Here is an 18813-nt window from a genome sequence, read left to right as displayed (position 1 = left end):
AGTTTGTCATATAAAGACGATCTCCTTCTCCTTTACCCTCCAGTGGTCTGGCTTCTCCCTGTGACCACGGACGATATCAAAAAATTTGTCCGTACGTTTACGGGAGGTCCCTCCACTCGTGGGTCTACCAGATCTCGCACGGACAAAACGGCCAGCAAAAAAAAAAAGAAAAAACGGGGAGAAAATAAATCAATAAATCAAAAGGAATTCGAAAATACGCCTCCGACTTCCCTCCCTTTGGAGGAAAGGCGTATTAAGTGGGGGAGTTGGTTATGTGCACATGGAAGTAGCGGCCCCGCTCTTTATACCCTTATTCCTCGCTCGTGTCACCCTTCCCCCTCCCCCTCGAAGCCCCCCCTTCCATTTCCTTGAAATCAATATATATTTTTATGATTTTCCTGTATACCTTAACTGAGATTATTTTTTTATTTATTTTTTCTCTTCTACTCCCCTTATCCCCTCCTTCCCCCTTCATACCAGTTTTCCATACTGCCAACGCAGGGCCTAAACTCTAATTATACATATAGCTTACACATTTGTTACCAAATAACACACTTAAGTTATTCAAATATTCTCATAAAATGTACGTAAAAGAAAAAAAAAAACATAAAAGAACAAGACCATCATAATATGTAAGCTCATCCTATAACAGCTTTTATGTACAACGTTCGTACTCTAAACAGAACAAAACAAAATTAATATCTCGTATTCCTTGTATACCCTACCCTGTCCTCCCTCTCCTCTCCCCACCTCCACCCCTTTTTCTAATGGGTTTCTTCACTGCGTCGTCATTGGATGGGGGCTCATTTCTAATTGCCTAAACCATTCCCCTTCCATAGGACCAGGTAAGGGCAATTGCACTCCCCCCCTGCAACCATCCCTCTTCCCCCTCTATTCCCCATCTCTGCCCTCTCTACCCCCCCCCCCCCCCAGGTTCTACCTAGTGAACTATGTATTCCCCATACTCCCTATGTGCTCAAAGGGGCCTTGACCCTCCTGTCTTGGTGTCTTTCCCCTTCCATGCCCAATCTCTAATATTAACCATTAGACCCCTTTCACACTGGGGCGTTTTTCGGGCGTTTTTTAGGCGCTTTGGCGTTTAAAAAAAGCCTGTAAAGCGCCTGAAAGAAGCCTCATCTGCAATCCCAATGTGAAAGCCCAAGTGCTTTCAGAGGCCTTTCACACTGCCAGCGCCCGAAAAACGCTGGTAAAGCGCTGCTAAGACCCCTTTCACACTGAGGCGCTTTTCAGGCGCTTTGGCGTTAAAAAAAGCTTCCTCAATGGGAAGGGGGCTTTAGGAGCGGTGTATTAACCGCTCCTAAAGCGCTGCAAAGAAGCTGCATGCAGGACTTTTTTTGACGCCCTGCCAGCTCAGCGCCTCAGTGTGAAAGCACTCAGGCTTTCACATTGGGATTGCAGATGCAGCTTCTTTCAGGCGCTTTTTTTTAACGCTAAGACCACTTTCACACTGGGGTGTTTTTCAGGCGCTTTAGTGTGAAAGCACTCGAGCTTTCACATTGGGATTGCAGATGCAGCTTCTTTCAGGCGTTTTACAGGCGCTTTTTTTAACGCTAAAGCGCTTGAAAAATGCCCCAGTGTGCAAGGGCCCTTAGTCTAAGTATGTGTATTCCACTTTATAAGGGGGTAGTATCAGACTACCCTACTGTGCCAAGCATAACCAAGAAAAAAAGAAATACAAAAATGTTTTTAAAAACTCACATCTATACCCCCCCCCAAAAAAAAACACAACCATATTGTCATAAGTGGTGAAGTACCTATACATAAATATAACACCCATACCCCCCCCCCCCCCCCCCCCACCAATCACCCATCCTCTACCTTCCCTTACACCCTCTTAAATGGGCGATAGGGTCTTATTCAACAAATGTTCTTCCTGCATTACTGATTCGCCCCACAGTAAACTGGGACCTTCCTCTGACTTATTCTTTCAGTCCTTTTCTTCTATTCCCTATCTTCCTTGGTTAGGGTTGTTATGTGGGCGTGGCGTATATTCTATCTGTTCTGGTAATCCTAGACAATTTGGGGACTTCGAGCGCCCCCCCCCCAAAAAAAAAAAATGTAAAGAGTTCAGGAAGCTGCTCTGGTTCCCGCAAATTAAAGCTCCGTCCTTCCTTTATCACAAGCACAGTCAGAGGGTGTCCCCATCTATATGTACCGCCTTTCAGTAATATATAGTCCAAGATCGGTTTTGGCATTAGTCTCCTCATTTTCGTTTGTCTACACAGATCCGGAAAAAATTGTATTCGCCCCCCTCATACATATTACAGCCTGCCATGCTGCTCTAAGAATATCTTCTTTCACCCCAAAAAAAACGTATCCTACATAAAACATCTTGTGGATTACTTTGGGTACGATTCACTGTGGTGGGCACTTTATGCACACGGTCTATCTCAATATGAGTCCTCCTTCTTTTTTTTTTTTTTTCTTTTTTTTTTTCGATTCAAAATATCCATCACCATGGTTCTTGGTTCTGGACCATCAATATTCTCTGACACCCATTTAAGACGGATGTTATTTCGCCTGCTCCTTTTTTAGCTTTCTTCCGATTGGAGCTGTAGCATAATTAACTGCTGTGTTTGTGTATAAACCTTATCTTACAGCATCCTAAGACGCATATCTGTTGTGCTTTGCTCATTTTCCACTTTGCACAGCCTATCTTCCTCCCGCCCTATTTGAGTTTGGACCTCCTCAATCTCCCCCCTCTTGTATATCTTTCCTGGTAGGTAATGCCTGTATTAGCTGAAAAAGTTTTGATGTCTATTTCTCCTTTCATGTTCAGTTTGCTCAGATTGCTGGCTATCGTATACATTTGTCAGGCATACCTGTATGTCATGTTCCAAAATCTTTTGAGTCTTTGTGGGGGGGGTCCGCTGAGCCTGCTCTATATTCTCATTCATAGCGTCGGACTCTCCTTCTGTCTCCCAGGCTACTCCACTCCGCAGTTGCTGCACACGCTGGGGGAGGGAAATCGCCTGTGCTGACACTTCGGGCAGTGCTTCTCGAATCAAAGCACCCCTGTCTCCTCCCGTACTTCTCCTCACCTCCTGGCATGGGTACTGTCGGGCGTCCTGTCTCCCCGACGCATATAGCGGGTAGGGTAAGCGTGGGCTGGTGTGTACCGCGCACCTGAGACAATCCCACTCTTCCCCCTCCTTTGCATGAACGGTGATACACTGTAATAGCGGAGGTGGCGGGGCCGGTGGTGGTAGAATTAGCTGACCAAGTCCAAGCCGCTGTATGAGCACATACCCCAGCAAACGGAGGCCCCGTTTTTGTTAATTTCCTTCACTGAGCTTCAGGCAGGTTTAATCCCCCATGTATTTAAGTTCCCTTAAAAACACATGCATATAGGGGGAGTCATACGTTTAAGATATCTATTAAACGCCCGGTGAATATTCAGCTCCTGTGAACCTGAGGATTGTGTACAAAAAGTACCTTGCGGTAATATGCTCTTTTTAAATGCAATCGTACAAGTCAATCAAATCAGGCAGTTCATTAAAACCCTCCAATATCATTTAGGAGATTATTTGTCCTTCAAAAGCTAGGCTGCAGCTTTTATTTTTACTATAATTTAGGCAGAGATGGTAAGATGGACTTATAATTTGTAATTCACCTTACCCCCTCCACGATTTTAGTCCTTCATGGCTCTTCCCCCCCAGCCTCCTTTCTTGGTCCTGCCGCTTAACAATGGGGTTCCACGCCTGTGAAAACTGTCCCCCGACCACTACAGGAGACCCTCAGCACGAGTCCCAAAGACTCCACTTCCCAGGTGTCCAGTTCGGTCTCGGCGTCAGATGTCTTGTGGCTCACTGGAGGCTGTCCAATTTTTGTCTCCTGGCGACGAGCTCCAACCTCCGTCTTACCCCCCTTTCTCAGGTCGCAGCTTCGCTTCCCCTCACGAGACTCGGCGCTCACCAGCCAGGGGTCATAACCAGGGTACCCGACCAACGGCAGCCCGTACCAAAAGGTAACCGCTTTAGGGAAGAGCAGTCCTGATATCCCCGCTCTGTATGGGTGCTAGCTGTCCAAGCGGCAATACGAGCAGCTGAATACGCGGCTCCTCCTAACATCCAATGGGGGGTCTCAGGGTTTCTCTGTTTTTTTTTTTTTTTTGCTCTTCCAGGCGAACTCCTATACGGAACGCTACACTCTCAGCGCCGTCGGAGCCTGCTCACTCCATCACGCAGCTGCCACTCCCCCCAGAAAACGGAAGTCCGCTTTGGTCCAAACTAGGGTTAAACAAATCTTAATGCCTAAGCGCAACTTTGACATGTGTTAGTAAAACTGTACATCTTTGTGCATCCAGGTGGACTGTAAACCGCATTTTGCTTTTTTTTTTTTTTTAGGGACAAATTGGGCTTTAAAATAGTAACGGGTATCTCCTGGATTATTTTTTTTTTTTTATATATATTTATTAAATGAAAACTTTTTTTTTTTTTTACATTTTTACTGTATATTTCTTGCTACCGCCATAACCTGCCACCAAATAACAACCCACATTTAATTCTCCTGCTCTTGAGGTTTGCAGCAATACCTCAAATGTGTATGTACGTACACGTAGTACATCCCAAAAACAAGTGCGCATTTTGCTTTTTATTTTATTCTTCTTTTTTTTTTTTTTTTTGCTCTACCTAAAACACACTGACACTGAATAAAAATACTGGCCCTGACCCAAACTCTAACCCTGGTATTTACCTAGATCAAACCTTGATCTAGGTATATGTGTAATGTATGTGTGTATATATAATTCTATTTATTTACACACTGCTCCCTCTCCCGTTCTCCCCTTGCAGAGGGAAAAAATGTATCTCTCTCCCCCATTCACATAGAGAGAGAACATAGGGGCGGGCCTTACAGTGCTTGATCACTGTAATAGACAATCAGAGGCTATCATAGCGATCAGGTGACTCCGGAATGGGGAGTTCTGGGTCCCGATCATTAGACCCCAGTCTCTTTGCTGGGAGTGTGCCATGCGGCGCGCTTCCAGCACAAAGCTAGTTATGCAAATATTGCAGCCCCACGGAATGAAGCCCATTCCAGTGGGGCAGCATGTTTGTGTTAGGTCGGCAGGTAAGGGTTAAAGCTAGGGTTTTCCCGATACCGATACTAGTATCGGTATCGGGACCGATTCCGAGTATTTGCGGGAGTACTCGTACTCCCGCAAATACCCCCGATACCGAAATAGAATACTTGCCGCCGCATCCCGCCGCCGTTACGTCGCATCCTGCCGAATCTGCGCTGCTGCCGACTGTTTAACACGCGCAGGGAGTGTAATGATTGGCGGCGCGCAGCGTACAGACACTCCCCCTTGCTCGGGTGAACTGTCCAATCCCGAGCAAGGGGGAGTGTCTGTACGCAGCGCGGCACAAATCATTACACTACCCGCGCGTGTTAAACAGTCGGCAGGAGCGGATGCAGGTAAGGGGGATATGGGGGGAGACAATGGCTGGATATGGGAGACAATGGCTGGATATGGGAGACAATGGCTGGATATGGGAGACAATGGCTGGATATGGGAGACAATGGCTGGATATGGGAGACAATGGCTGGATATGGGGGAAGACAATGGCTGGATATGGGGGACAGTGGCTGCATATGGGGGGAGACAGTGGCTGGATAATGGGGGGAGACAGTGGCTGGATAATGGGGGGAGACAATGGCTGGATATGGTGGGAGACATTGCTGCATGGGGGGAGACAGTGGCTGGATAATGGGGGGAGAGAATGGTTGCATATGGGGGGAGACAATACCTGGATATGGGGGACATGGCTGGATAATGGCGGGAGACAGTGGATGGATAATGGGGGGAGACAGTGGCTGGATAATGGGGGGAGACAGTGGCTGGATAATGGGGGGAGACAGTGGCTGGATAATGGGGGGAGACAGTGGCTGGATAATGGGGGGAGACAATGGTTGCATATGGGGGGAGACAATGGCTGGATATGGGGGACATGGCTGCATATGGGGGGAGACAAAGGCTGGATAATGGGGGGAGACAGTGGCTGGATAATGGGGGGAGACAATGGCTGCATCTGTGGGGGGACATGGCTGCATATGGAGACACATTTAAAAAAAAGTATCGGTATTCGGTATCGGCGACTACTAAAAAAAAAGTATCGGTACTCGTACTCAGTCCTAAAAAAGTGGTATCGGGACAACCCTAGTTAAAGCAATAGTTAAAGGGAATGCAAACCCATATGCGCACATATATCTGCAGTGTTTTCTTATGTCTCTCCAAAGCACTGAGTCTAGTGGCTTTCTCCTGCTCTGTTCTTCTGTTGTCAGCATGATAACTTCTGACAAGTTCTCTGTCAACTGTGATTAAAATTAGGCTGACATTTGTGTAAGGGTGGGTGCTATAAACAGATTGGCAGAGATCTGGTCTGTTCACAGCACGTCTCTGCCTATGTGGAAAGAGAGTGTGTACCTTTCCTCGAATCGGCTGTCTCAGTGTATGGGAAAAAAGACATCGGTGAATCAGGAAGAGAAAATTCTAACCGGACGTTCACTTTCTAAATGGTAGATAAAGGTGAAGACCGCAGATATACATGTACGATTGATGTAGGGAGATTTGTTTAATCTCTTTGTATCATCTGAGGCTGTTCATTTCACTGGGTATATGTGAGGGTTTCCAACTACTTTAACTTTTGATGGGGAAAAGAAAATGGCCCCTTGCAGGTTAATGTCATGTGCTAGTAGGCACATAATGTGCTAGTGAATGGACAGCACTCAAGTGTGCCGCCCATTCCCGGACGTAGTGCGCATGTGCCAGTAAAATCTGCTGCTATAAATTATATCTCCAAAATGGTGCACGTTTAGGAGACATTCGCTTACCTACAGGTAAGCTTTGTTGAAGGCATACCTGTAGGTACAAGTAAACCAGTGGACTTTTTACTACAGCTTTAAACAAACTTCTTGGTGTGTCGGTTGCCTGCTTCCAATCTGTGCACTGTGGTTCCATTTGCTGACCTCTATTTTCTACAGTGCTCTGTAGTGACATTGGTGCCTGTAGGAGGAATCATAGGCCATATTAGGGGAAACGGGCATTCAACGCCCCAGGAATTGTCAGTTGATGAAGAGTCTTTGTCATTAAGCTTCAGTGGGCAAATTTGGTGTGATTTTATATAAATAATGTAAGGAAATAAAAATGGAGCATAATGATGTGTGTGTATTGTGGGAATCTTGAAACAACTAAACTTTATTTGTGGTTTCCACTCAGCTGCAGTATCATTGGAATGGCCATTTGTATTGCAATTTATAACTATAATTTCTCGTACTAATGCAACTAAATCATTTAAATCTTTCAGGCAAAGGGGAAATCTAGCTTGCCTAACTTCCTGGACCACATTATAGCTTCTGTGGTAGAGAACAAAAAGACATCCGATGCCAGCAAAAGAGCCAGTAGCTCAGCAGAAAGCCTGAAGGAGGGAAAGGAAATGGTGATGGGTCTAAATGTTCTAGATCCACACACCTCACATTCCTGGCTCTGTGATGGAAGACTGCTCTGTCTTCATGACCCTAGCAACAAAAATAACTGGAAAATCTTTAGGGAATGTTGGAAACAAGGCCAGGTGAGAACTTCTTTTTTTTTTTTTTTTTTTAATACTTACAATTATCCGCTTACACAGCCAGCGTAATGGAGATTTAAAATGAATTTAAACTCTTGTATTTTTTCTCTCTTAGCCTGTGTTAGTCTCTGGGGTGCAGAAGAAACTTAAGTCTGAGTTATGGAAGCCTGAGGCTTTTAGCCTGGAATTTGGAGATCAAGATGTAGACCTGGTGAATTGTCGAAACTGTGCCATTATTTCAGATGTAAAAGTGCGAGATTTTTGGGATGGTTTTGAAGTTCTTGAAAGTAAGTCCAGGATTTGCTTCCATCTTGGTTGAAAAGAATAAAACATGATGTAATGTTGTACTAACTGTTTATTGCTGTTCCTTTACAATATGTGGGAAAACAGCCAATCACTAAGCAGATGTTTATAGCGAATACATTTTTAATCCGATGCGACTTGTGGAAAAGTCTTGGGTCTTTATTTTTTTCATTGATTTTAATGCTGGACGTTTTTTATAACTTTTCAAAACATGATATTTTGCACTAGACGAAAAATCGTTTGAAAATCTGTCTTTGGACAGTTCGTTCGTTTATCGTCTAGTTAATGGGCACACTTCAAAAAAATCGGTTGTGACGTGTTTGAGCCAAAAAAAAATCAAAGGAAACGTTTGGAAACCTTTGGCCGAACGGACGATAAATTGAAAGGTTAATGTATTTCTCTACCGAACAGTTTGCAAATGGGCTTATGTAACAAAACAAAAAATGATTGTCAGTCTAACGATTTATCAATCAAATTTCGGTCAATACATGATGGCAAAATCCTTTGCTCTCACAACCATGTGGTTTTTTTTTTTTTTTTTTTTTTTTTTTTTTTTTTTTTCAAAAACTCGTTTTTCCAACAGGCGTATGGCTAGCATAAGATCGGGCCATTTGCATGCACTGTAATTAGTACAATGGTGATGTTTTCACTGGCTTGTAATAACAATTATGAAGAACACTTCACACAACTGAGCATTTGACATTGATGAAGTAAGAGCTCAACCACACTTGCAACAGCCCTTGTCACCCCTCTGAAAAGCGATCCATAGTGGATTACTTTTCAAATAGTGAGAGATGTGGCTGAAAGGTCATATGTTGCCTGCTTATCACCCGACACCACAACAGCTTGCAGTTGCAGGGTAGTCCCATTCACTTGGGTCATTTTTGGTAGCAGTGCTGCCTGCCAAATGCAACATGTGGTATAATGTGTACATCCCATCCAATCCCTGTTCCAGCTTATTGGGGGCAGCCAAAGGACCATAAAACCACAACTTGATTTTTACCACCGCTTTAAATCATTCACTCCCAGACTTACAATGCTCCTGTCCAAATCTGCCCCATCATACGGAGTAGTGTTTGTATTAAATTTACCCGGTGAAAATAGAGGGGGGAGCCTAAAATAGAAAACGAATGCAGCCGCTGCATCTAATAATTTTTAAGCTGCAATATATTTAAGTTTTTAGCTTTGGGTTTAATACTGCTTTCACTGTGAAAGGGAGAGAGAGCTTTATTTTTGTTTATATTTTATTAAAAACACCTAATGTTGTAGTAAAAATGCTTATAATGTTGCAATGATTTTGAAATCTCTACCTTTACAAGTACAACATGTAACAATAAATATTTTGGCAGAGAGATTACGAGCAGATGATGGGTCGCCTATGGTTCTTAAACTGAAGGATTGGCCACCAGGGGAAGACTTTAGAGACATGATGCCTACAAGGTAAAATGTGTTCCCGCTCAACCAGTACATATACTGTATAAGTGTACTTTTTTTTTTGTCTGGGGGGGAAAAAAAAACACTTTTATCTGTCATTAAATACAAGTCTACTTTTTTTTTTTTATTATTATTCGGTAATACTCAATACAAAAAAAAATAAAACATTTTTTTTATACTCTTGCCTGGAACACTGTCTGGTATGCTAGCTAGCTATTCTCTTTATGATGTCAGATGAATCTGATGAATAGAGGTATTCAGAGTATAACTGGACAGACTTCAGCACTAATGCAGTCAGTTGTACAATATAACTTGGACCTTGGTATGCAAAAGACTTTAACCCTTTCTGACATTGTCTGTAATTGTAACTGCGTTTAGCTTGTGAAGGGCTTTCTATGGCCATCCTATAGTTTTACTTTGTGCTCAACAATGGGTCATGCGTTTTGTATGTTTAGCATTTTCCTGAGAACTGATGAGTGCCCTAAATAGTGATTATCAACCACAATCCTCAAGTACCTCCAACAGGCCATGTTTTGGGAAATTCCCTTGGATAAAATGGCTCTGATCAATACCATGTCATTGATATATTAATGTAAAGTAAAAAAGTAAAAAAAAAACACTGAAAACATGGCCGTTGGGGGTATTTGAGGACTGAGGTTGAGAGCCACTGCCCTAAAGCAACCAATCATTCAGATTCTGTAATTTTTAGGTACAGATTTCAACTTCACCAGTTATCTGCATACGCAGTTCTTATTCAAGAAATGGATAAGTGAGGCCTAGTGGTTTAAAACAAAGGGATTGTCCAGCTTGCTTTATGTCTTCACTGTTGAAATGCTTTCATGCGGCTGACATTTTACATTATTTCAACTTTCTTTTAGATTTGAAGATCTGATGGAGAACCTTCCTTTGCCAGAATATACAAAAAGAGATGGGAGGCTTAATTTGGCTTCTAGGTTGCCCAGCTATTTTGTCCGACCAGATCTGGGACCTAAAATGTACAATGCCTATGGTATGCTTTAGTTGTGACTTAATTTACATACTCTACATTGCTTTCAGAAACTACAAATCCGTGTGTGTGTGTGTGTGTGTGTGTGTGTGTGTGTGTGTGTGTGTGTGTGTGTGTGTGTTGTTGTTTTTTTTTTTTTTTTTTTTTTTTTTTTGCTATGTTATTTTTACAATATGCTGATATTTTGAAAGTATTTGCAGTTACGTTTCTACTTGTAATAACTGGAGACATATGGGACTGAGTTAAAAATTAAGTGTTGCGATTGTGCATCTAGAAGATAATATGCAGTGTGAGATCAGATACGTTTTTTTTAGATTTTATCCATGTATCTTTGTACTGCCTTAGGGGTAGGGGCACATGATCTATTCAAACCTTCCCTATTTTCTAGGTTAGTGCTGGCAAATGCTTCCCCTGTACTGCTACAACACTGGTTGACCTTTTTATTAGGTGCATTATCCTGAGGTTTGCCACATTAACCACTTAACCCCCGGACCATATTGCTGGTCAAAGACCAGAGCTCTTTTTGCGATTCGGCACTGCGTTGCTTTAACTGACATTTGCGCAGTCGTGCGACGTGACTCCCAAACAAAATTGGCGTCCTTTTTTCTCCACAAATAGAGCTTTCTTTTGGTGGTATGTGATCACCCCTTTCGGTTTTTAGTTTTTGCGCTATAAACAAAAATAGAGCGACAATTTTGAAAAAAATGAATATTTTTGACTTTTTGCTATAATAAAATCCCCCAAAAATATATATAAAAAAACACATTTTTTTTCCTCAGTTTAGGCCGATATGTATTCTTCTACATATTTTTCATAAAAAAAATCGCAATAAGCGTTTGGTTTGCACAAAAGTTATAGCGTTTACAAAATAGGGGGTATTTTTATGGCATTTTTATTAATATATATATATATATATATTTATTTATTTATTTTTTTACTAGTAATGGCGGCGATCAGCGTTTTTTTTTTTTTTCCGGTACTGCGACATTATGGCGGACACTTCGGACACTTTTGACACATTTTTGGGACCATTGGCATTTTTATAGCGATCAGTGCTATAAAAATGCATTGGATTACTATAAAAATGCCACTGGCAGTGAAGGGGTTAACACTAGGGGGCCGGGGAAGGGGTTAAGTATATTCCCTGGGTGTTTTCTAACTGTAGGGGGGGTGGACTGACATGGGGAAATGACTGATCTTCTGTTCATACATTGTATGAACAGAAGATCAGCACTTCTCTCCCTGACAGGACCGGGAGCTGTGTGTTTACACACACAGCTCCCGGTCCTCGCTCTGTAACGAACGAACGCGTGTCCCCGGCGGCGATCGCGCCCGCCGGGCACGGGAGTCGGGGGCGCGCACCTCCAGCAGCGCGCGCGCCCCCCTATTGGCTGCTGGGCGAGGTGATGTAGAGCTACGTGCTCGCGCCCAGCAGAGCCGACCTGCCGCCGTATAACTGCGGCTGGTCGGCAAGCAGTTAATGGAGTCTTATCAGATACAGTACAGTTTTCTCGCAAACTTTATGCTTGAAAGCAACTTTTTCCCTCAGAACACCCAGGAATGTGGATATTGTCCACGCTTATGGGACATTTAAAAATGCTGGTAATTAGTAAGCAGTAATACTGTAGTTATTTTGATATGATTAGTAATCTAAAGATCAACAAATGTGGCAACTGGTGGTCTGGCAATTTTTCTTAGCTATGTTGTAAGATGAGTTAATGTAGTGGATGTTTAAATATGATATTAACTGGTTGATTCTGCTTTTGGTTAAGGCTTAATAACTGCTGAAGATAGGAGGGTTGGTACAACAAACTTGCATTTGGATGTCTCTGACGCAGTAAACGTCATGGTTTATGTTGGCATCCCAAAAGGAGAAAGTGCCCATGATGAAGGTAAGACTATGTTTAAGACAAACCACAGTTTGTGCACTGCTTGTATTGCTTGCTATTAGACCAGCTGATAATTCAGTATGACAGTGCTGCATGTGTTTTAAGCACAGACATTTTGTATTCTAGTAAAGCTGTAATGTTTAAATAACCACATTGACATTTCAGAGGTACTTAGGACCATAGACGAGGGAGATGCTGATGAAGTAACAAAAAAGCGTATTTATGAAGGAAAAGAAAAGCCTGGAGCTTTATGGCATATTTATGCTGCCAAAGATGCAGAGAAAATACGGGAACTGCTTAGAAAGGTACTGCATATTACCATTTAGGGCCAGTTCACATGCAGTCCAGTTGTTTGTTTTTTTCCATGGAAAGTTTGTTTTGGTGTGAACTTGACCTAATGCATCTCTCAAGTTAAACACGTACTGCTAGCTTAATCCCAATGCCATTTTATTTTTTATTTTTACCTTCTGTAGTTTGGGGATGAACAAGGTCAAGAGAATCCACCAGACCATGACCCAATACATGATCAGAGTTGGTATTTGGATCAGGCGTTGCGTAAACGTCTCTACGATGAACATGGTGTACAAGGCTGGGCAATTGTGCAGTTCCTTGGCGATGCGGTCTTCATTCCTGCTGGAGCCCCACATCAGGTACCAAGGCTTGGCTTATGCTTTAGGGTCAACTTAAACATTATTAGCCAGACATGCACTAATAAAGCAACAGTCGCAATATACTTTTTAACGTAAATCTGTCACAAACCTAATCAGTTTGAGCTGAGCACCAATGATAATATGCGTAATTTCAGAAAGAGTGCAGTAAATTCCATCCCCCCCACCCCCCCCCCCCCCCCCCCCCCCCCCGAATACCTGAAAAAAGTTATATAGCAGCAGGTGTCTTGACCTTACTTGGTGCAAGCTTTTGGGTGTGGTTCAGAATATTTATGCCAGAGGATCAGGCTGGCGGCTGGCAACTAGCGTTGTCATAAAGATGTCCGCAAAGGTATCCCAAATCCTCTTAGGTTGGCTTTTCTTTCGTGGAAAAACAGACGCTCTGTGTTCTAGAAGGTAATACTTTTTTTTTTCTTTTTTACCAAAGGTACACAATTTATACAGCTGTATAAAAGTTGCCGAAGACTTTGTTTCTCCAGAGCATGTAAAACATTGCTTCCGCCTAACACAGGAATTTAGGCACCTGTCAAATACCCACACCAACCATGAAGACAAGCTACAGGTAGAGTATTCGCTGTGCTTTTTCTTACAAGCTTACCTTTCTTGATTTGTTTGCTCATTGAAGTAAAATCAACATTTCTCACATTTTGGGGTTATTTTTCTGTTTTCCTCCTTTGGTAAACCGCTGCAGAATTGAAAAAAAAAATCTGTAAGACAATTGCATTATGTGCTAGTATGCATCGCATACTGGCACACTATGAAATGCTTACTTTAGAATGAACCCCTTCAAGCGGCGCACTGGCACCGATGAGAGAGCCGACATCTTTCTTCCCAGTTCAAGGGCTCCGGCACTGTGAGCCCTCGGTTTCAGCAGGGTATGCCGGACCTTCAGAGCACATGCGCCGATGGTGGCTGTATCCAGGGTGAATATCTCCTAAATGATGCAAGTTTTTAGTAGATATTATTTTTACCTACAGGCAAGCCCTATTATAGGCTTACCTGTAGGTAAAAATCACAAAGTGGGCTTTGCTACTGCTTTAATTGGGGTTCTGCTGTTACTTTTGGCCTTGTTCTCAAACTTTGAGATTCACTGCTATAAACATACCACACTGACTTCTATTTTTCCCTTTTAATGTCACACCGGATACCCGGAAAGTCCGGAGATATTGTGGTGGCTTTAATACTTCACACCATTTGCTTGAGCCTAAGCAAGTGTGAGTACTGGCGCCCTGGGCTTCTCAGTCTATTGTATGCTCAAGTAATACAAGCTCAAGCATACATTTTTTGACTGATCTGAAAACAGATGTATGGGCTCACATACACTGCTACACACAACTTTGTAATCCATAGCTGCATACGACTGCAGAAATATTTGCGCCCACAGCCTCGAGTATGGACCGAATTTAAGGGTGTGTGTTAAACGTTTGTGCCAACGATTAAACGCATTTAGTGTAAACTATTGACCCTGAATACTGCAACGGCTAAGCATCCTTGCATCCAAGGTAGCTAGGCATCAGGAGCCACCCGTGTCCTAATTTGCACTGCATAAATGTAAACATTACATGTGTATTGACAGGATTTGATATGGACTCATATGGCTGTCTGAATGAGGCCATATAATGCTTTTTAATGTGAGAGTCATGGAGGTAGCCAGTAAGGATGTGCTCTGGCGTGTTTGCATAGTACACGTGCAGAGCCCACCAGGAAGTGTGCACGGCGCTGCGCTAATCACAGCCAGGGAGACATTGTCCCGATGCTCGGATGCAGAGATCGGGAAATGTCTCCCTGGCTGTGATTAGCGCATCGCCGTGCTGACTTCCTGGCGGGCTGTGTACTATGCGAAAACGCCAGAGCTCATCCTTGGTAGCCAGCCCAAACCGCCCCGTTTTACCAAAGTCTTGCTTTCCCTCAGGGATTCTGGGATATTTTCCTCTGCCATTTCCCACTTGGTAGGTGCAAGGAACACCATAGATGCAGGATGCTTAACTCTACCTACACTGTTCTCTTCTAAGTGAAATGGACAGACTGTGTTTCACATGCTTCACAAATTGCAGAACCCTCACATCAGGGAAAAAGCGTGTAGATGAGGAGGACATAGAAAGTATAAAACAAACAAGGGAAAAGGAACTTTAGAGGTGCCCAGATATTGCCTCAAGAAAACACAAACCATTATTTATAAAACCATAAAAGTTTTATTCAATACAAAATGATAACATTTCCTTAAAATCAACAAAAAGGCTCAGTTGTATTACCTCATTGTTATACCCCTTCCCTGCTCCAAAAACGGCATCTTCTAAACATTTGTAGATATTGTAATAGTTGTACATATACAGCTCCGCAGATTACAAAGAGGCAGTATAGACTAGTGTGTCCACCAGGTTCCGATGCGTTTCGCTAAAAACATCTTCAGGGGAACATGATCCAGTCTATAAATGACATGCATTAAGAAATTGTGCTGTACCCTGCTCAATCAGTATCCCCTACCCCCACAAAATTGTGGGTGTAGACCAGAAAAGGAGAAAACGAATGCACAGTGAAAAGCAAACTGATTGGCGAAAGAGCCCACCAGCAAAAGCCTTTTTTTGTTGTATCATACCAGTAAAAGAACCACACAACTGCCCAGTTCAGCAGATTATTCAGTATATGTGGTAAGAGGTGAAATTGCCCAGACCAAGTAAATAACCGAGGTTGCTGCCAAACTCCCTATATATCGCGCTAAGATACAAGGATAAAGGGCAGCCCAGTTTTGGTGGTATATTTGATATATAAGTGAAGAGCCAGCAACTCCAAAGTCCTTGATGCAAAAATGTATTGCCTACATCTAAGCTTTAAAAAGCAAACGCTGATGCGTTTCGACGTGAGCCTTAGTCATAGCTATGACTAAGACTCGTGCCGAAACCCGTCAGCTGTTTGCTTTTTAATGCTCATATGTAGCCAATAAATGTTTGCATCAATAACTTTGGGGTTGCTGCCTCTTCTCTTTTATATATTTGCTGTGGGAAGACACACTGAGCCTTGGCACCTGTGCTGCAGACTGCACACCAGGATCTGATTACTTCTGTTGAGAGAGCTGCATTTTTTATCTTTCCACTGGTTTGGTGGTATGCAGGCATTGCAGCATAAATCACAAGCCAGTAAAATATCTACCAATGTTTAGGAGGTGCAGTTTTGGTACCCGGGAAGTGGTATAACAATGAGGGAATTAAACAGACTTTTTTTTTTTGTATTGAATAAAACATGTTGTTTTTGCAATAATTGTGTTTTCTTGTGATAATATCTGGCATCTCTAAATATCAATTTTCTCATCTATCTTTTTGTGTTTTGCAATTTCCATGATTGGGATGGGATGTTTCAGCTCCAATGTGTACAAAAAACAGAAAAAGTAGTAGTAGAGAAGAATTTGCTTAAAAACATATAATGCTTGTATTCCATTGATCTGTCCATGATGCTTATAATGTAGTGTTTTGTTTGCTCATTTAGTTTTCACTTTCATTCCAGGTGAAAAACATTATCTATCATGCAGTGAAAGATGCTGTCGGAACATTAAGAGCTCAAGAATCAAAGTTGGCTCGATCATAGACTACACTTTTTTTTTTTTTAGCTCTGAAGAATACTGTGACAAAAGCTTTTTGTCATTTTGGATTGTGATTTCTCACTTGCTTTGATAGAGGTGACTGTCTTAAAGTATGGATTCATTAAAATTCACCCAGGTTTTCTATATAGCCTCATATCTGAGGTAATGTGGACTGTGTTTCACTTATGCACTTAACTGAATCGTTTTTTGCACTGGACAGCTGTGCTTCTAGTACAATTCAGAGCTGGGGACATACAGGAGCACATTTGGATTGTTGTGTACGATTCTCCGGACGTTGAAGAATCCTCCAACCTGAGTTTTAGATCGACTAACATAGTTAATGTTACAGAAGAAAATATGTTACACCCAGTTGTCTAACACAATGGATAAGTTTAACTTTGTCCCTGTAGGTTTTGCAATACCGATTAAGTTGTTTAAACCATTTTAAACAGCATAGTTCAATATGCTAGTTCTAAATACAAAGGAGGGGTGCTGAATTTATGCTTTTACTTGGGAAAAGTGGGTTGCACATATGTATTTATTAAGAAAAATAGGTTTGTAGTAAAATTACTCTTTCATGAAACAAGACCTTTTTAGACCTTTTAACAAATCCACCTGTTTTCCTGTGTTACAAAAAAGGCACATTCAATTTAGTCTTCCTTTCAGATTGACCTTTTCTCTGTAGATTTTATTCATTCAAGAGGGCAAGAATTGTTGAAGGTCAATTATCTCCAAAACAGTCCAGAACAAGTGGTAATGCTTACAGCCACTATTGGGCATTTTGGCACAGCAAACGAGTGCAAAGTGCATGAAACACAGGGTTTCTTTGTGAACCTAACTTGTAATAAGCTGGACTGGACAGTGATGTTTCACATTTCAGAGCTTTCCATACTGACCTCTGGAAAGGTGAGCATTTCTTCATCTGTAAAGTTGTGCCACTTTGCAGGTGTGTTTATAAAAATATATATATATTCAGTTACAATTTTTTTTAGTGTTATACTGTAGAACACTTTAATATAATTTCATGTACCTTGATTTTGTGAAGGGCTGATTTAGGGTTTCCATGTTCTTATTAAAGTACAATAAATCTCTCTTGAGTTTTTATATTTTAACACACAGCACTATCAATTACATATTTTGGCCACAAGTCCCAGTCCAAGCCAATTCTGACATTTCTGTCACACATATAAAAATCATAAATTTTATATACTCTATTACCAAATGCATTGGGACACCTGCCTTTTACACACATGAACTTTAATGGCATCTTAGTCTATAGCAGTGGTCTCCAAACTGCGGCCAGATGTGGCCCTTTGTTTGCTTTTATCTGGCCCTTGGGGCACTATTTTCATCCACTGATACCAACAATGGGACATATTTCCCCCCCACTGACACCAATGAAGGGGCAGAATTCCTCCAAAAGATGGGGCACAATTCCTCCCAATGACACCAAAGATGGAGCCAAATTTCTCCCAATGACACCAAAGATGGGGCGCAATTCCTCCCAATGACGCCAAAGATGGGGCGCAATTCCTCCCAATGACGCCAAAGTTGGGGCGCAATTCCTCCCAATGACGCCAAAGATGGGGCGCAATTCCTCCCAATGACGCCAAAGATGGGGCGCAATTCCTCCCAATGACGCCAAAGATGGGGCGCAATTCCTCCCAATGACGCCAAAGATGGGGCGCAATTCCTCCCAATGACGCCAAAGATGGGGCGCAATTCCTCCCAATGACGCCAAAGATGGGGCGCAATTCCTCCCAATGACTCCAAAGATGGGGCGCAATTCCTCCCAATGACGCCAAAGATGGGGCGCAATTCCTCCCAATGACGCCAAAGATGGGGCGCAATTCCTCCCAATGACGCCAAAGATGGGGCGCAATTCCTCCCACTGGCGCCAAAGATGCGGCGCAATTCCTCCCACTGACACCAAAGATGCAGCACTGTTTATTCCCACTGACGTTGGGACCTTTTCAACTGTCAATGGCCATAGTCCGGCCCCTCTTAAGTCTGAAGGACAGTAAGTTGGCCCTTTGTTTAGGAAGTTTGGAGACCCCTGGTCTATAGGATTCAATATTGAGTTGGCCTACCCTTTGCAGCTTCTGGGAAGGTTGTCCACAAGGTTTAGGTGTGTCTGACCATTCTTCCAGAAACGCATTTGTGAGGTCAGGCACTGATGTTAATTCCAAAGGTGTTCTATCGGGTTGAGATCAGGACTCTGCAGGCCAGTCAACTTCCTCCACCCCAAACTTGCTCATCCATACCAAAAGTATTAGGCCACCCATACAAATCTTTGGTGGAGGGGGGGGGATTATGGTGTGGGGTTGTTTTTCAGGGGTTGGGCTTGGCC

General features: G+C 42.7%; 1 protein-coding gene across 1 annotated transcript in view; it reads left to right on the top strand.

Annotated features, from left to right (window-relative positions):
- The window catches only part of KDM3B (lysine demethylase 3B), a 68933-nt gene extending 51378 nt beyond the window's left edge, over positions 1 to 17555 (top strand). Inside the window, exons 16-24 of the mRNA XM_040344344.1 lie at positions 7329 to 7592; positions 7705 to 7876; positions 9242 to 9332; positions 10205 to 10335; positions 12105 to 12224; positions 12387 to 12526; positions 12695 to 12871; positions 13317 to 13451; positions 16388 to 17555. Of these exons, the coding sequence (XP_040200278.1) occupies positions 7329 to 7592; positions 7705 to 7876; positions 9242 to 9332; positions 10205 to 10335; positions 12105 to 12224; positions 12387 to 12526; positions 12695 to 12871; positions 13317 to 13451; positions 16388 to 16468 (1311 nt within the window). The 3' untranslated portion in view covers positions 16469 to 17555. The remainder of the gene's footprint in view (positions 1 to 7328; positions 7593 to 7704; positions 7877 to 9241; positions 9333 to 10204; positions 10336 to 12104; positions 12225 to 12386; positions 12527 to 12694; positions 12872 to 13316; positions 13452 to 16387) is intronic.
- The last annotated feature ends 1258 nt before the right edge of the window (positions 17556 to 18813 follow it).

The sequence above is a fragment of the Rana temporaria genome, chromosome 3, assembly GCF_905171775.1.
Source record: "Rana temporaria chromosome 3, aRanTem1.1, whole genome shotgun sequence".
Lineage (NCBI taxonomy): Eukaryota > Metazoa > Chordata > Amphibia > Anura > Ranidae > Rana > Rana temporaria.
Note: the sequence above shows the minus strand (reverse complement) of the source record. Positions and strands in the feature narration are given on the sequence as shown.